General features: G+C 46.5%; 1 protein-coding gene across 1 annotated transcript in view; it reads left to right on the top strand.

The window, feature by feature from the left end:
• The window catches only part of ZC3H18 (zinc finger CCCH-type containing 18), a 223,538-nt gene that overhangs the window by 183,183 nt on the left and 21,968 nt on the right, over positions 1 to 18,387 (top strand). Inside the window, exons 13-17 of the mRNA XM_068260368.1 lie at positions 5,246 to 5,407; positions 7,104 to 7,223; positions 9,036 to 9,044; positions 11,875 to 12,041; positions 13,861 to 14,078. Coding sequence (XP_068116469.1) covers positions 5,246 to 5,407; positions 7,104 to 7,223; positions 9,036 to 9,044; positions 11,875 to 12,041; positions 13,861 to 14,078 — 676 coding nt within the window. The remainder of the gene's footprint in view (positions 1 to 5,245; positions 5,408 to 7,103; positions 7,224 to 9,035; positions 9,045 to 11,874; positions 12,042 to 13,860; positions 14,079 to 18,387) is intronic.

Raw genomic sequence — 18,387 nt, 5'->3', positions numbered from 1 at the left:
ATGTGCAGGTACTCTGCAGAAGAATGGGGGGGGGGGGATTCTTCCTCTATTACTTATTCTTCAGGCATGATCTGAACCAGGTTTACGGGTGATAGACAACATCTCTGCAAACACAACAAACACAACATTCTCAGTGGATTCACTACAGCTCTGCAGGGAGTGCATACAGTGGAGGAAATAATTATTTGACCCCTCACTGATTTTGTAAGCTTGTCCAATGACAAAGAAATGAAAAGTCTCAGAACAGTATCATTTCAATGGTAGGTTTATTTTAACAGTGGCAGATAGCACATCAAAAGGAAAATCGAAAAAATAACCTTAAATAAAAGATAGCAACTGATTTGCATTTCATTCAGTGAAATAAGTTTTTGAACCCTCTAACAATAAAAGACTTAATACTTAGTGGAAAAACCCTTGTTTGCAAGCACAGAGGTCAAACGTTTCTTGTAATTGATGACTAAGTTTGCACACATTTTAGGAGGAATGTTGGTCCACTCCTCTTTGCAGATCATCTCTAAATCCCTAAGGTTTCGAGGCTGTCTCTGTGCAACTCTGAGCTTGAGCTCCCTCCATAGGTTTTCTATTGGATTAAGGTCCGGAGACTGACTAGGCCACTCCATGACCTTAATGTGCTTCTTCTTGAGCCACTCCTTTGTTGCCTTTGCTGTATGTTTTGGGTCATTGTCGTGCTGGAACACCCATCCACGACCCATTTTCAGTTTCCTGGCAGAGGGAAGGAGGTTGTCGTTCAGGATTTCACGATACATGGCTCCGTCCATTTTCCCGTTAATGCGATTAAGTTGTCCTGTGCCCTTAGCAGAAAAACACCCCCAAAGCAAAATGTTTCCACCCCCATGCTTGACGGTGGGGACGGTGTTTTGGGGGTCATAGGCAGCATTTTTCTTCCTCCAAACACAGCGAGTTGAGTTAATGCCAAAGAGCTCTATTTAGTCTCATCAGACCACAGCACCTTCTCCCAGTCACTCACAGAATCATTCAGGTGTTCATTGGCAAACTTCAGACGGGCCTGCACATGTGCCTTCTTGAGCAGGGGGACCTTGCGAGCCCTGCAGGATTTTAATCCATTGCGGTGTAATGTGTTTCCAATGGTTTTCTTGGTGACTGTGGTCCCTGCTAATTTGAGGTCATTCACTAACGTCTCCCGTGTAGTTCAGGGATGCTTTTTCACCTTTCTCAGAACCATTGACACCCCACGAGGTGATATCTTGCGTGGAGCCCCAGAGCGAGGTCGATTGATGGTCATTTTGTGCTCCTTCCATTTTCGAACAATCGCACCAACAGTTGTCACCTTCTCTCCCAGCTGGTTTTGTAGCCCATTCCAGCCTTGTGCAGGTCTACAATTTTGTCTCTGACATCCTTGGACAGCTCTTTGGTCTTTCCCATGTTGGAGAGTTTGGAGTCTGCTTGATTGATTGATTCTGTGGACAGGTGTCTTTTATACAGGTGACTAGTTAAAGAGAATCTGTAACGTTAAAACGTCCCCTGGGGGGTACTCACCTCGGATGGGGGAAGCCTCAGGATCCTAATGAGGCTTCCCACGCCGTCTGCCGTCCCTCGGGGGTCTCGCTGTAGCCCTCCGTACAGCGGTGACGTAATATTTACCTTTGCAGGCTCCTGCGCAGGCGCTCTGGCTGCTTTCGCTCCGAAGGAGGCGAAAATACCCGATCTCAGTCGGGTCCGCTCTACTGCGCAGGCGCAAGTCTCCGGCGCCTGCGCAGTAGAGCGGACCCGACTGAGATCGGGTATTTCCGCCTCCTTCGGAGCGAAAGCAGCCACAGCGCCCCCGCTGGAGCCTGCAAAGGTAAATATTGAATTGAACAGTCGGCACAGTCGCCGGCTGTTCGGAGGGCTGCAGCGAGACCTCCGTGGGACAGAGGACGGCGTGGGAAGCCTCATTAGGATCCTGAGGCTTCCCCCACCCGAGGTGAGTACCCCCCAAGGGATCTTTTTGTCGTTACAGAGTCTCTTTAAGACAGGTGTCCTTAATGAGGGTGACTAATTGAGAAGTGTCTAACCACTCTGTGGGAGCCAGAACTCTTAATGGTTGGTAGGGGTTCAAAAACGTATTTCACTCAATGAAATGCAAATCAGTTGCTATCTTTTATTTAAGGTTATTTTTTCGATTTTCCTTTTGATGTGCTATCTGCCACTGTTAAAATAAACCTACCATTGAAATGATACTGTTCTGAGACTTCATTTCTTTGTCATTGGACAAACTTACAAAATCAGTGAGGGGTCAAATAATGATTTCCTCCACTGTATGTAGAGTATAGTACTACTGTGTATTTTAATTTGCAGTTCCCAACCCCAAATTTAACAGCATATCAAATAAAATGATTTCATAAGCAAAGGAAGTGCATACATTTGCATACAAAATGTGCATAAACCTACATCAACGTATAATTATTTGCATATTGTTGACCATCTCGACTAGTGATACAACTACAAATCAGGCTTTATTCTTACAGCAGAGATGTTATTTATTATATTTAAAACATTCCTGTGTATACATCAGATATACAGTCACAATCTAATATGTTTATCTGACTTTAAAAATACGATTCATTGACTACAGATTACTTCAAGTGGATAATACACAGCGGAATCACAAGCGCGAATCGCGAGATTGTGCCCGCTCCAAGCGCTGAGTGTGAACCGCCCCTAACTTGTTTTTTGTTTCATTTTTTGTGGACTAAGCACAGCTATGACTGTATACAGTATATATCATTTATGATGACTATTATTATCTCAAATTAAATTTTTTAGGCATCGGTGCATTTTTTCCCGACTGACTCCAGGTACCCGAAATTGCTCCTGCTGCAACTCGTAGCGACTCCACAGCTCTGTTTGAACATGGAATTCCTTTTATACAGTAGTGCAGGGAACCTATGGCTCGGGAGCCAGATGTGACTCTTTTGATGGCTACATCTGGCTCACAGACAAATCAGTGGGGGTTGATTCACTAAGCTACACTGCTTAGTGTGACAGCGCAAGTAACATTTTCAAAGTAGTCGCGCTACTGCTGTAGCCTGCACTGCTAACTTACTCACGCTACCCCAAAACTAACAGCTGCTCCAATTGTCCCACTCTTGACCCTGTCAGGTCCCGTTACCTTGTAGGACGAGATCCCTGCACATTGGTTCAATAAGCTCACTTGACAGGCAGCCTATTAAGCCAAAGTGTGGGGATCTCGTCCTACAAAGGGAATCAACCCCCAAGTCAGCTAATTGTGCAAGCTGTTAGTTGGTATTTCTCCTGTCTGGCTCTCACGAATATTGCTGATGTTGCTGAAGCCCAAGGGAAGCTGAAGACGTGTCTGACGCATCAACTGCATACACATTACCATGGCAACAGGGACGTGAGCCCTCTGCTGCGCATGCGCACTGTCCCAGTTTAAAGCATACTGTATGGCTCTCACGGAAATACATTTTAACCAGTTCATGTCCCAACTACAATATAATCACGTCATTGCAAGTGGCTTGTGAAAGCCACATGACGTGATTATAAGTTGTCCCCTTTAAATAGCACGCACCTGGGCTCATCAACCCCCCTCCCTCTAACTACACTAATGAGGGATCCCATCCCAGGTGTCCGATCTCCCCACCCAAGCCCAATCCCCTGTAATTACAACCCCCCTCCTCCATGCTGCGATCGGGCAGCATGGGGAATTACAAAGAAGATTTCTCACCTAATCTTGTTCCTGCGGTGGCGATCGGCTCCCCTCCATTCAGTACCGCTGACAGCCTCTATGTGCAGAATGGATCGGGTCCCCGCTTAATGACGTCATCAAGCCGGGACCCGATCCATTCTGCACATAGAGGGCTGTCAGCGGTTACTGAATGGAGGGGAGCCGATCGCCGCCGCAGGAACAAGATTAGGTGAGAGTTTTCATAGCTTCCCTGCGCCGCCGATCTCTGCAAGGGGGGGATGGATGTGGATCATTAAAGAAACACCGCTGCTCTGTGTGTGTGTGTGTGGGGGGGGGGGGGTTGTGGAGCAACACACACAGGATCCACAAGGGGGGGGTAAAGGGGCGCACACACACCTGGCTATGGAGGGTGGGGGGGGAATAGACACATCCAGACAGCTTGGGGGGGGGAATAGATAAATATACCACACTATCTGGCTATCTGGGGGAGAGGGGTACTAAGGCCTGGGGGGGGGGATCCAGAGGCACATATGACCAACTATGGGGGAGGGAGGAATATGTAGGTGCACATCTGGCTAACTGGGGGGAGGATCGAATTATAAAGGAGGAAAAAAATAACTAAATAAAAATCGGACACAAAATGAAAAAATGCATTTTATTTCCAAATAATTTATTGTCATCATACATTGTACTAGGATTGAATTTTAAATGGTGAAATAACCAGATCGAATGGAAAAATAAAATGTGTGGGTTTAACTTACAGCAGCAACATTTATTTTCAAACTATAATGGCTGAAAACTGGGAAATAATGACTTGTTTTCATTTTTTTTTACCCTTGTTCCCTTTAAAATGCATAGAAAATATAATTCTTAGCAAAAAGTACCACCCAAAGAAAGCCTAATTGGTGGCGGAAAAAAACAAGGTATAGATCATTTATGTATGATAAGTAGTGATAAAGATATTGGCAAATGAATGGGAGGAGTGTGAAATGCAGATAATTGTTCTGTTTTTTTTAGGGGGAAAACCCCAGGGAGGCGAAGTGGTTAAAATATGTGATGTTTATGGCTCTCTCAGCCAAAAAGATTTCTGGACCCCCCCCCCCCCCCCCCCCCCCCCCCCTGCTGTAGTGTGTATTTGTAGCCACTATTTTTCTATTTGTTTCTCTCTTTTTTTCCTGCAGTGGCTATTTGTAGCCGCTGTTTTTTCACCACCTCTAGTCAAGTGACGTCGGTGTAAAAAAATAGAAAAAAAAATATTTCTGGGAACCAACAGTCATTGTTGCGTACACTGAGGAAAATCAATGCAGAGGACAAGACTTCCTGTGTCCATCACAGATTTAAAATGTAAATTGGATTGAGAACCTACAGGTCACAAAAAGAAAACGTTCAACTCCCTAATTTTCATTTTTGACATATACAAGCTTTTAAGCTATCATGCACAGCTTTCACACAGATTTGCAGTTCCACCTCCGTGCAAGCTCTGGTACTGTCATAAGGCTGTACACTAAACACACCTGAAATCATTCTGTCACCCCTTGAAGCCCACCCCATAATGTTTTTTATTTTTTTTTCCAGAGACAAACCAATTGTGAAGAAAGCTCCTCCTCTTCCACCTCCTCCAGCCGCTGCCACAGCCGCCCCTCCGAAACCTCCAAAAGTCCTGCCGGAACCTCCCAAACCTGGGGAAAATAGGATTGGAAGAGCTAAGGAAACAAAGAGGAAAGCTCCGCCCAGGAGGTAAGTTTGACAAACCTAGCCTGGGTAATATCCAACACTGTTTCTAGCCTGGCACCTGCCATTCATTTTGGACACTTGAATGATAAAATCCTGTAAAGTTTCTGTGTACTTGGTGGGGAGATTACATCACTCTTTCTCTTGTTTCTGAGCTTGATTTGAGATTTTTAGATGTCACTGAAAATGGAATGGAGGGGGGGGGGGGGGGGAGCAGCAATCTTATTTCTGACTTTTCAGAGAGTCAACCTTTCCCTTCATATACTGCCTGTCAGACTGGAAGCAAGAGAAGCTCTCCCCAGCTGGAGAACCAAGACAGCCGATACAACTGATCCACTTTACTGAACCACTTTTCGTTTTAAATCCCACACTTGATTTAGAATAAAAACATAACTTTGTCTGCAGTTCAATTCTGTTTTTGTTGAGAACGCTTTCCATTTAGTTCAGTAGTTACAAAAGTGTGCGCGCATTGTACAGTGTTGCTAGCAACAATCCATAGATTGGTTGTCCGAGGAAATCTGAGGTGAGAGTGATATGGAGGCTGCCATATTTTTTTCCTTTTAAACAATGCATATTGTTTAACCACTTAAGTACCAGCGGTGTCTGCCCCCTTAAGGACCAGAGACGGAGGGTACAATAACAACGGAATGCTGACGAATCACCGCATATACGGCGCAACCGCCCGCACTCCGGTATCCTCAGGACATCCACTCCACCGTCTCTATGAAGGCAGTCGTGAGCCGGTCAGGAGCCGCTTTCTTTGGCTCCTGCCAGTGTCTATCAATGTAAGCCTATGGGAGTTGCTTACATTGAAAGACAGGGCCAGGAGCCAATAAAATCTGCTCCTGACCGCCTCACATGGCTCTGCCGTCATAGAGACAGGCAGAGCGAGTGAGCTGCGATGGGAAACGGCGGGGATTCAGCGTTGATCGGCGGGAGCGACGAAAATGGCGGATCCGCGCTGCGGCGGTGATTGAAATCTACGCCCTGCCAGCCAAATAACCACCAAAACAGGGCGTAGATTTCAATCACCTTGGTCCTAAAGTAGTTAAAAGTAGATAAAAGAATCTTCTTTTATCAGCTGTCCTGCTGATCCTCTGCTTCTAATGCTTTTAGCCATAGACCGCAGTAGCACGGAGCCGCTCCTGAACGGAAGAAGTAGCCGCCCGCGTACGAGAGGTTTTATGCTACTGCGCAGCCGCAGGCCATCTTGCAGCATGGCTACTCAAACCTATTGGACAAGCCCTTGTCAAATAGGTTCATAAAGGCCCAGCACTGGAATGGCAAGCTTGGTGGAGGGGGGGTTCCCTCTACTGAGGTAAGTAACTTTTTGTCCAAATTTAAGTTCAGCTACTGTTGCCCCTAGGGGTTGAGACATGATCCATTGGGCAACAGTTCGGGACTGAGCACGTAGCCTAGAGGCTAGCAACGCGGTCTGCATCTATGGAGAGAGAGAGGGAGGAATGATGGGCTGGTGCACAATGGAGCAGCAAGGAATGGGAGAGGTAAGGATGAGGACAACGGGTTCTGCCTGGGCTCAGCCAAGACAGTCAGGCGATCTCTCGGTATCGCATCAGGGCTGCCATACACACGTCAGATTCACGGCAGAGGCATCCTCAAGCCATCTGGCATTTGTACATGACTTAAGCCTTTGATTCAGATAATCTGACTGGTGTTTATAACTCTTCTGATTTTGATTCAGGAGGACCGTGAGTGGCAGTGTCAGCGGCAGCAGCTACAGCGGCTCCAGCTCTAGGTCCGGATCGCTTTCCTCTGGGTCTTCCTCCGCTTCTCGCTCTCCATCTGCAAACAGGAAAGCCAGGTAGGAATTTACTTCAATATTTTATGGAAAGTTGTTTTTCAAGTGAGTTCTAAACATCAGAAATGTAATATTAAGGCATTTACAGCTTGCTCTAATAGCTGGTTATCTGTATTTGAATGAAAGACACGGTGATGTTGACATGTTTGAACATAGGGGTTCATATAACCACATAATGCTTGTATAGAGAAAGTATCATGTTGAAGTCAGGGGTAGATGCGATTAAAGTGGAACTAAACTCAGTTTCCTCTCAGCTCTCAAAGATTAGCCACAGCATGATAACCTTTATGGAAAAAAATACAATTTATGGAAATTCTAAAAAGGACAAAAAACAAAACTGAAGTTTTTACTTTGCTTCACCTTCCAGGGAGCACTTAAATGGTTATGCCTGTTTACTGTATGGGAGCAAATACAATACTGAATATATGACAATTGGAAGCAATGTATGGTAGTCAGTGTAAAGATTGATATGACCACAAATTTACACTGCTATGCAAAATACCGCGACACACAGTGATTAGTGTCTAAACTGCTGCCAACAAAAGTGAGTACTGTATATACTCGCGTATAAGCCTCATTTTTCCCCTACAACATGGTGTGCAGAGTGTGTGTTTCTCAAGACTACCTGTGTCCCCTGGCTTGTGGAGCGGCGCGTGCCAGCAACGTGTCAGCCAGCGGTACAATGATGGAGTGTTCTTCCTGTGTGGCAATCACTGTCTCACATCTATGACGCCATCTAGTGACATAGCTGTATCATCTTTGTGGCACAGCTGGATATGAGAAGCAATGACTTGTACTGGGGGCACATCTGGCTACTGTGGAGGGAGCTATACTGGGGAAGGGGCTTATACACAAGTCAATTACTTTTTTTTCCTGGTTTCTGAAGGAAAAGTGGGTACCAAGGGTTATACGTGGGTCTGCTTAAATGCGATTAAATTCGGCACATTCCTAAGTGAGGAATGTCAATATTCTGCCCAAAGTATCATTTTTTTTTTGTGTGTGCCACCATTATTCTCCATCACTCTTGGGCATGGAGGTCACTAGAGCGTCACAGGCTGCCACTGGAATCCTCTTCCACGATGAAGCTGGTGGACGTTAGAGACCTTGCGCTTTCGCTTAAAATGAAATATTTACAAAAATGTAAGAGGTGTACTTGCTTCCATGATATATTGTACAATCTTTTCTTTTCCTCTGAATGGTACGATCAATCACTAAGAATTGTGCTATAGTTGCTGAATAGTGTACTGGTTAAGGGCTGGGTCAGTACTTATTCAGTAAGGAGTTCAAGGCAAGACTCCCTAACAATGCAAGGTGGCCCCTTGAATGCACCCTTAGTGGCTTCAGCTCTTGAGCACTTTGAGTCCGACAGGAGAAAAGCTTCATACAAATGTTAGGATTATTATTATTATCAGTGTTCTGTGTTCTCCCCACAGAACATGGGTGGCATGAAAAAGTAGCCGGGTGGGGCAAAATGAGAGAATGCAGGGCCGGTGCTTCTCTACACAACTCTGCTTACAACGTAGGAGGAGGTGAGCCGATGACAGCCGGGTGCTCACAAAAGCCAGCCAGATGGAGCACCCGGCTGAGCCTGGGGAGAACACTGATTATTATTGATGGGGCACCTTTAGAGACAGGCATGCCAGTAGTAGTTCCTGGTGTAGTCACAGGTGGAATGGCAAGCTGCCAGTCTGTTCTGTGTTACTGTAATACAGCATGTGCTCATAGAATACGCTATGCCTGCCATTCATGTTTACTGCACTAACATATCTTCCTTCTGTTTCCGTCGGTTCCTGGAACAATGGGGAAATGCAACAGGAAGTCCAGGTACGCTCAATATGGTCCTCCCATGAATGTTGTTAATGTCTTCTGAACTTCTGTGAACTTTGCACGCATTTCAAAAACATCCTCTCCTAAATGTCAGCAGAAGTCTTTCTATATTTAGGTGCCTCTGTCTTAGAATGTCAACACGTAGCTGTGAAAGTTTATATAGGAAGTCTTATCTCATATTTATTCTGCAAGTGGCAGGGCTTTGAGGGATACCTAGCCCAATTTTAGATAGTTCCGGGAGCAATCAGGTGCTTATCTTCAATCTGATACAGGGGGGCCCCCCTCTAGAGCAACTTTGATATTCTTAAATGGTCGTCCGTGATCACAATCCATTTATTTGGCCAAATAAGTTTGCATTTACTGGAATTTGACTTGACAGTTGCTTAATAGGCACAAACAAAACACGACAAGGACAGACAGTATATACTGTACATCACAACTTGAACTGCTCATTAGCTAACCAGCTTGAATGAAAACTATGTCTAGCTGTTAGATCCCACTGCAAGCACTTGCAGCTTACATTCCCTACCCCCCCCCCCCCCTCCTCTCCATACAGCATATATGCTAAGGTCCTTTGAGCTTATGAGCTTACATACACCAGAAGAAGGCGTGGGGGGGGAGGGTATGAGCTCTGCAGACGCCATGCAAATATGATTTTGGCCTACCAAACTACAAACTTTATTTCAAATATCTGCACATGTGGGAAAATGTCTGTACACTTTAGGTGGTCATAAAACTTGAGGTAAACTTGAAGTGAGAGGGACATGGAGGCTTCCATTTCTGTTTGACTTTAACAATAATGGTTGCCTGGCTGTCCTGCTGATCCGTTTGGCTACTGTAGTGTCTGAATCACACACCTGAACAAGCATACAGCTAATCCAGTCACACTTCAGTCAGAGCTCCTGATCTGCATTAGTATGGGGCTAATCTTGTAAGATTTATGTCAGAATCGTCTCACCTTCATGCTTGTTCAGGGGCTATGGTTGGAGGAGGATCGACAGGACAGCCAGGCAATGTGCATTGTTTAAAAGGAAATACATGTTTCAGCCTGCTGGTTCATGGAGGGAACTGATTGGCCTTTGAATTTTCAGTATATTTGTGGATAAGCCTTGATCACCTTACGCTACATGCGTATGCTAGATTTTCAGGGAACGAGAGGATTGTTCATGATCACTTCTGGTGAAAATCTAGCCTAAGCACAGGAATTCCCCAGCATTGCTCATCTCCCCTTCAGCAGTCCACCACATTGGATCTCGCATGCCCTACTACTGTAGTAGAAAAGAACAAGCTGCAGTACAGATAGCCAAGCATTGTCTCTGTACAGCCATCATTCCTATGCTGTCATCCAAAAACAATTATTTTGGGTGACTGTGATCTGGCTTCAGCATACAGCTGTAGGGGTCCTATTCCCTCTCCTATTTTGTGCCTATTGTGTCGCTTATTATTTGCACAAGAAACATGACTTCTTGTGGCTCACACAGACAGGAAAGCAGAAAACTGGTCACTTAAAAGTGGTATGAAGCTCAAATTTAATCTCTGGTAGGCGTCATCACAAGTGTAAACTTACAGCAATGGGTGTCAGATAAGAATATACTTAAAGCAACCTAAAAAAAAAAAAGTTAGATACTCACCTATGCAGAGCTAAGGGTCTGGATCTCCAATAGAACCTTCCTGGTCTTCTTTCCGGTCCCCCGCAGCATCTCAGTGTTGTTTCTGGCGTCTGGGCCAGCTGACGGCCACTGCGCCTCCACCACTCTGGCTGCACACATCCTCTATCATGCTCCCAACTCCAGCAGGGTCCTGCACATGCACAGTATGAGATTTTCATGGGGGGGGGGGGTGTTAGTAGAAGTCATTTTTTTAAGTTTAGGTTCGCCTTAATGCCCCTTCAAATATTGCTATGCTCCTCTTTAATCACCTGAGGAGCAATCACTGACTTCTATTGAAATTGTCTAGAGGAGGACAAACGGGAGGTGTCCCACATCAGGACCTACACCAGCCATTGGCCAACTTTTAACTAGCTCATCCAATAGCTGAAGGGGGAGGCTGATGACGCCTAAAGCTTTCTCCTTAGGAGAAAGAGAATCCGTTTTCTGGAATACGTAACTTCATAGACCATAGACAAGATCATACCATCGTATGGAATCTGGAGAAAACAAAAGGCACATGGGAATCCAGCTCTTGTTTACATCGGTAGATGAACAGCGCGGTCGCATGCCACACTGGCAGCGAGCGCAAGGCAATCAAGTGGCTTCATCATAGCACTTCTATTGCTTGGCCTCGGAGGAAGCGGCAACAAGCGCAGGCAAATGTTCAGCCTTCTATGTTGCCCAGTGTTCACCACCAGCTTGGCATGACATCCTGTAATTCACCTGTTGTAAACCATTGTACTAGTTAAAATTTTAATTTTCAGGAAGTGGCCTGAAAAAAAAATAGATACTCATCTATGTAGAGAGAATGCTGTGGGTCCCATAGAGCCTTCCCCGGTCCTCTCTCCATGCTTTCGGTCCAACGCTGTCCACCTCTAGGAGTCCTGGGAAGGTTTCGAAAGCGCTTGGGGTCACGAGTGCTTCTGAAGCTTTCTAGGGTTTTCCGGAGGCATATTGAACCAGTTGGCCAAATAGTTTCAGTAGGGGAGCCAGCGGTGGAAGAAGGGGGTGGAGAGAGGACCGAGAAGGCTCTATGGGGACCAGAGCCTTCCCTCTACATAGATAAGTAACCTTTTTTTTTCTCTTCCCAGGATGCTTCAGTTTTACCATAGATCATTCAGCAGCAAGTGTGTTACGGTTACTGCCCAGTTGTCATACCGTGATCATGTTTCCCCCAGGTCACTCAGTGTAAGCAGCGTATCTTCTGTCTCCAGTGTGTCGTCCAGCAGCAGCTCTGTGCGCAGCGCAGATTCCGAAGACATGTACGCCGACCTCGCCAGCCCCATCTCCTCTGCCAGCTCCCACTCGCCAAAGCCTGTCCAGCCAAAGAAGGAAAAGGAAAAAGGTAACTTCATGATACAAATATCAGTTTTCTATTCTGAAGCTAAAATCTGTAGGCGTTTTTTTGTTTTTGTTTTTTTTAGTGTAGGAGGCAACAGAGGTTGAGGGGCTAGGCCTGCTAGTAGTCACTTTTAAGCTGGCCATAAATGGTTGATGTAGCCAACAGTTAAAGTGTGCCTGAGATGTCGTCATAAAAAGATTTGATACTTACCCGGGGCTTCCTCCATACCCATGCGCAGCAATGCGTCCCTCGCCGTTCAGCTGCAATATCTCCCGCTAATCTAGCTCAGTCGTGCCAGTCCGCTCTTTTGTCCAGGCACCGAAGAGCTGACTGGCATGACTGAGTCATATTATCGGGACCGATACAAGGAGAACGGAAGCACTCGGGAGGACGGTGAGGGGCGCATCGGTGCTCATGGGGCTGGAGGAAGCCCCGGGTAAGTATCAAATCTTTTTATGTTGACATCTTAGTTTTCCTTTAAGGTCTATAACCATAGCAGGATTTCATCTGTCAAAATAACTGATGAACGATCATTCCAACCAACATTGTGTAACTATCTGTTAAAGAGAAGCTACAAACAATGGGTATGGATGGCCAATGTATGACAATGCTCGTGCATTTAGAAAGATGGTCATGACTGATCAAAAAGCATCAGCTCGCTCAATGGACCGTTTATGTACAGATCTTTCAATGATTTTTCCTGCTAAAGTTCCCCCTGCATCCTTCTTTGTTTAAAGAAACAAAAAAAGCACCTGGGGGAGGGTTCTTGCCTCGGTAGGGGGAAGCCGCTGGATCCTAAAGAGCCGTCCCGCTTCCTCCTCAGTAGGGGGATCCAGCGCTGGGACCCCCCGAGGATCTCTTTGTCACGATGCACACATGCGCGGTAGTGGCCCTCCTTTCAGACGCGAGCCCTATATGCCTACGCAGTAGAGCAGACACAATCGGGCTTGGCCATTTCCGCCAGAGCCTAAGCAGAGAGCCACTACTGATCATGATCTGATCAGAGAGGGATCTGTCTGATCAAATCTTCCACACACTGTACACAGGGCCTCTCGGGCCATGCAGAGTGTAGGAGCAGCAAATACTCTCACCTATCCACCAGCACGTCTTCTTGTCATCGCCAGGCTTCCCCGTCTTCTCTCCTGGAGAGCTGTGTGTACCGAGGCTAAACACTAAAGGTCAAATGCTAGGAGCACCATGAGGCATATCTTATGTGACCACTAGAGAACTCTAGTATTTGGCCTCTAGCATTTGTGCCAAGTCCTTTAGCTCCCCGGAAAAGAAGAGGCCGGGAGAATCCCCAGTGGTTGAGGGAAGACACAGGAAACGGCTGAAAATCGATTGGTCATAGCTTTCTAGCAGATTCAATCAAATCGGCTGGATATCGATAAAAAATCGACCACTGTATTGCACCCTTATCGTCCTCTTCACACCATTGACTTGTGAGGGAGGCCTGGCTGTGGGCTCTGGAGGATGGTCATGCCACTGCCCGATTTTAGCTGCCTATTGGCATGGGGGATGAAGGGCCTGCACGTCTCTGCTTACAATATAGGATGAGGAGGCGAGTTGATGACAGCCGGGTGCTTACCAAAATTAGCCAGGTGGAGCACCCGGCTAAAAGAGCCTGGGGAGAGCACCTGTGGCAGGAAGAAAATTGTTAACTGCTAAAATTTGGTGTTGATGTGACTGCCCCTTTAGCAGGTCTGCGGGAACCTGTTTTTGTGTTTTGTTTTTTTTTGTTTTTTGTTGTTTTGTGGGTTACAGTTGCAAACAGACAATATTAATACAACTGCATCATCTGTATTTTATTTGTCCACTTTAGGTCCTTCTGAGAAAACCAAAAAGGAAACCCAGCGTCCCAAGGAGGAAAAACGAGCAAGGGAGCCTCCCGCCCCACAGACAGCCAAACAAGCCACAGTGAAGCCCCCCAAACCTGTCAGCAGTGGTACCAAAACCATCTCTCAGCCGCCCCCTCCTGTGCTGCCGCCTCAGACTGGCTTCAGCGCTCACAAGGAAATTAAGCTGACTCTGCTGAGCAAGGTGACGTGCGCTAATTGTTTGTTTTTGTTCTTACGGTTATAATTATGGTGGTTCGGGCTCGGCTCCAGACTCTGAGGTTTGCTTACTGAAGTTGGACAATGCTAGAAGAGGACCTGTAATGATTCAAAGTAGAACAGTGGTGTAACATTAGTCCCGGGGGCTATGAGGGCCCACTCCTCCCACCTATACGGAATACGTGCAGAGTAGGGGCTTGATTTACTATGCGGTGCTAACCTACTTAGCACGTCTAAAGTCTTTAGGCGCGCTAACCAGGGTGCTAAATAGGTTAGCACCGGTTTTCTCAATCACATCGCGCTAAGTACTTCGCGCAAAGTTTTACGAGCACAAAGTCCTATGCGCGCGCTAAGTCCCATAGGCTTAATGGGCACTTCGTGCGGAGCGCTCTGTGCAGTGCGCACGTAAAGTTTTGCACGCGAAAAGCTCGTTTACACGTGCTAAGGGGGTTTTCACAGGCTTGCTAACAGTTAGCACCGCTTTGTGAATCAAGTCCTATGTTTGCTTGCTCCAGCGCTGTGTTAGATCTCCTCTTCTTTCCAAAATCCGTGAGCTCTATGCTTGCAGACTGCCAGCTCTGGATGCATGTCCTGTGATTGAGAGTCATATATGCAGCATAGAGCGAGTGGCTACCCAGAGGAGGAAGACTCCCAGAGCAGCGCTGGAGCAGGGAGCTAAATACTGCTCCTAGGGCTTACTCTGCATGCAAAGAGGTAGAGAGCGTGGCCCGACATCAAGTGATTTTTTTTTATTTTATTTTTTTGGTGGGGGGGGGGGGGGGGGGAGGCATATATAGTTCTTAATTATTTAATCCTAGATGTCATCATTTGAATTAAGAGCATACATAATACAATTATGCCACCAGATGAATAACTGGTGTTGGCTGACTGCTTTACAGCATTGCAGTCAAAGGTCACCTGACGTGGGTGAGGGATATGGAGGCTGCCATATTTCCTTTTAAATAATGCACATTGCCTGGCTCTCCTGCTGATCCTCTGCTTCGAATACTTTTAGCCATAGACCCTGAACAAGCATGCAGGTCAGATGTTTGACTAGATTTTCCTCATGCTTGCTCCGGGCAATTTATTCAGACACTACTGATGCCTCACTACACACGTCTGATTTTTACTATCAACACAATTATGACCCTGTTTTGAGACAATATTAAAAAATAACTTTTAATTCACAATAGTATAAAATGATCTTTGAGTATATAACTTTTTGTTTATTTTCCCCTTTATTTAGTTTACAAGTACCTGGTTGGGCAGCAAAAATTGCGTATCCCCCCCCCATGGAGACCCTATATACAGCTAGGTCACCTGGGGTTTCTGCCCCTTACCAGATAAAAAATGCTGATAAGATTCTACATAAATAAAGAAACCCTCCACCTAAACCAACATGTTTCGGCTCATAAAACTAGAGCCGTCGTCAGGGCATGAATAAATAAAGTGCTAGGGTGCAAAGTGCATTATAGAAGAATCATATAGCCAGTTACAAACACATAGATAAGGAAAACAACAAATGAGAGATGTACTCTCAAGCCAAGTCAGCCATCTACTGATGCCTAAAAGATCAGCACAGCTGCCAGGTAACTGGTATTGTTTAAGAGGAAATAAATATGGCGCCTCGATACCTCTCACTTCAGGTGTCCTTTAACCTGCTGAGCGGTCTGGACGAGCTCAGCTCGTCCAACACCGCCAGAGGCTGCCGCTCAGGCCCTGCTGGGCCGATTTCCACCAAATAAAAAGCAGCACACGCAGCCGGCACTTTGCCAGCCGCGTGTGCTGCCTGATCGCCGCTGCAGCGCGGCGATCCGCCGCGTGCAGCGGCGAAAGAGGGTCCCCCCAGCCGCCCGAGCCCAGCGTAGCCGGAACAAACAGTTCCGGCCAGCGCTAAGGGCTGGATCGGAGGCGGCTGACGTCAGGATGTCGGCTGACGTCCATGATGTCACTCCGCTCGTCGCCATGGCGACGAGGGAAGCGAAACACGGGGGGCCGCTCATTGCGGCCTTCCGTGTTATTTCTTGCCGCCGGAGGCGATCGGAAGATCGCCTCCGGAGCGCCCTCTAGTGGGCTTTCATGCAGCCAACTTTCAGTTGGCTGCATGAAATAGTTTTTTTTTTATTTAAAAAAAACCCTCCCGCAGCCACCCTGGCGATTTAATCAGAACGCCAGGGTGGTTAAGGATCAGTCAAATATGTTTATCTTGTTTGCTTTCCACCATTTCCCTGCATCCAAATCACATGGGGAAATGCTGCCTATTCCATTAATAGCATGCCAGTGAAATTCTGGACCACATGCTTAAGTTTTCCATACCACACATCCCAGTCTGCTGCGGCTTTAGTACAAGTGCTGCGTCCGATTCGGAAACTGACACGGCATCCAGTGGAAATAGTCCCTGAAGCGCCATGCACACACTGAATAATCATCTGGATCAAGTGTTGGAGACAGTTACAGATGATATTGTTCTAAGCTAGCATACAGCTCATCATGGTCTCCCTACAGCTTCCTTTGTTTGGGGTGCTGGTGGAACTTGTCAGCAGTGCGTTAATGTTTGAAGGCTGCACTCTAGAGCGCATTCCTGCAATTCCTTCACTGCCGCACAGTTCCCAGGCTCCCCATCTAAGTGACATCACTCATTTACAATTAACCAAGGTGGGCGGAGGGACAGGATTAGTGAGCTCTGGCTGCTGTCCAAGCAGAATAACACAGGGAACCACAGGGCCGCTCTGGAAACCCCGCGGTGTCTGGTATGCAGCCGGCCACACAGTTCCCTGAGTGCCGGTACTGCTAAATACTGGAAAGTTTGCAGTAAGGAAAATGACAGCTCGCAAACCTGGAGATAAACACGATGACAAACCTGGAAAAACAATCAAGCTTGCCACACACAGATCAGGAACGTGAGGAGGATCCATCGCTCCCAGAATAGCGTATAAATGTCTGATAATCCAGGGGATACAGGCACCCCCTACCTACATACGGGGTACATTGCGGGAGGAGGATCAATCGCTCCCAGAATAGTGTAGTAATGTCTGATAATCCGGGGATACAGACACCCCCTACCTACGTACAGGGTACATTGCGGGAGTTTGTAAGTTGAAGTTGTTTGACATGAAGTTGAGTCCTATGTTACACATAGGGAAACGAGGATACATGATTTATTTGGACATATAATATAAACAGTTTTTTTGTTGTTTTCAACGTGCTTTCAATTGCTTTTAAAGAGAACCTGAACCAGCGTAAGTTTGTGATATAAAAAAAATTCTCTCTCATCAGAGAAGCTCAGGAAGGTGGAAGATGGGCGGTGAAGGGCCAGTGAGAGGAGACGCTCAGAGTGCCTCTCCTGCAAGAAACATCCCCTTTTCTCATAGATTGCCAATAAACTGCGTGTTGGCAACTTCGGGGGGGGGGGCGTAGCACAGACCAGGTGGGCTGGGAGTGGTGTGGAGAGGATACAAAGGCATGGCATAGCGCAGGGAACATGCCTCTGTGTCCCATATGCCCCCCTCCACCCCCAAATTTGCCTCTGGTACACATTAACTTCATCAGTTTTATACAATAAAAAGACAGTTCTGTACATGGAGACAATTTTGTTTGTATGTATGAAACATAGCAACTAAAGTTGTTTGTAAGTAGGGGACTGCCTGTAGTTGAGAAGCTAGGGTTTAATCCTCAGTACTGTAAAAAGCCAATGTTTCGAGTCACCAGGGCCCCTTCATCAGGGCAGTGAAAGGACTAGCAAGGTCGCTGCCTTAAGATGGCAATACAGCAGTGAATATTTGTAATGATATCTGTCCAATTGGGTTATTTGAGCAATTCTGTTAGAAATTGATAATGCGAGCAATTCCTTATTGATCAATTCGGCTGATCACACCAAATGGAAGATTTTGTTTGATTGGTGCCAGGAGTGTGCCCTTACTGGTGTTTGATTTCGGGCTGATCCGAAGCAGCAGCGGAGCTCCTCCCACTTGTTTATTGGTGCTTCCTCTTGGTGTCATTGCTCCACCCCCGGGCCTTCTCCCTGTCTCTTTACTCCTGGGGTGCTGTGTGTCACATGACTAACACTAGAGGCCTCTAGTGGTCTCATAAGGTACATACTCCTAGTGCTTGGTCTCTAGTGTTAAGTCACAGTGATGGCCTATTCCTGCTTCGCTAGCAGTGACTGGGGGCCCCAAGACACCTTCCAGGCACCAAGCAATAGCCTTGTAAGTCTAATGAATATCTGGCTCTGCACATTTGTCAGTTGAAACGCACAACAATCATTTCTGCTAGCAAAAGTCTCTTTTCTGCACACA

This window comes from Hyperolius riggenbachi, chromosome 11 (assembly GCF_040937935.1).
Source record: "Hyperolius riggenbachi isolate aHypRig1 chromosome 11, aHypRig1.pri, whole genome shotgun sequence".
NCBI classification, from domain to species: Eukaryota; Metazoa; Chordata; class Amphibia; order Anura; family Hyperoliidae; genus Hyperolius; species Hyperolius riggenbachi.
This window is presented reverse-complemented; position numbering and strand designations above follow the sequence as displayed.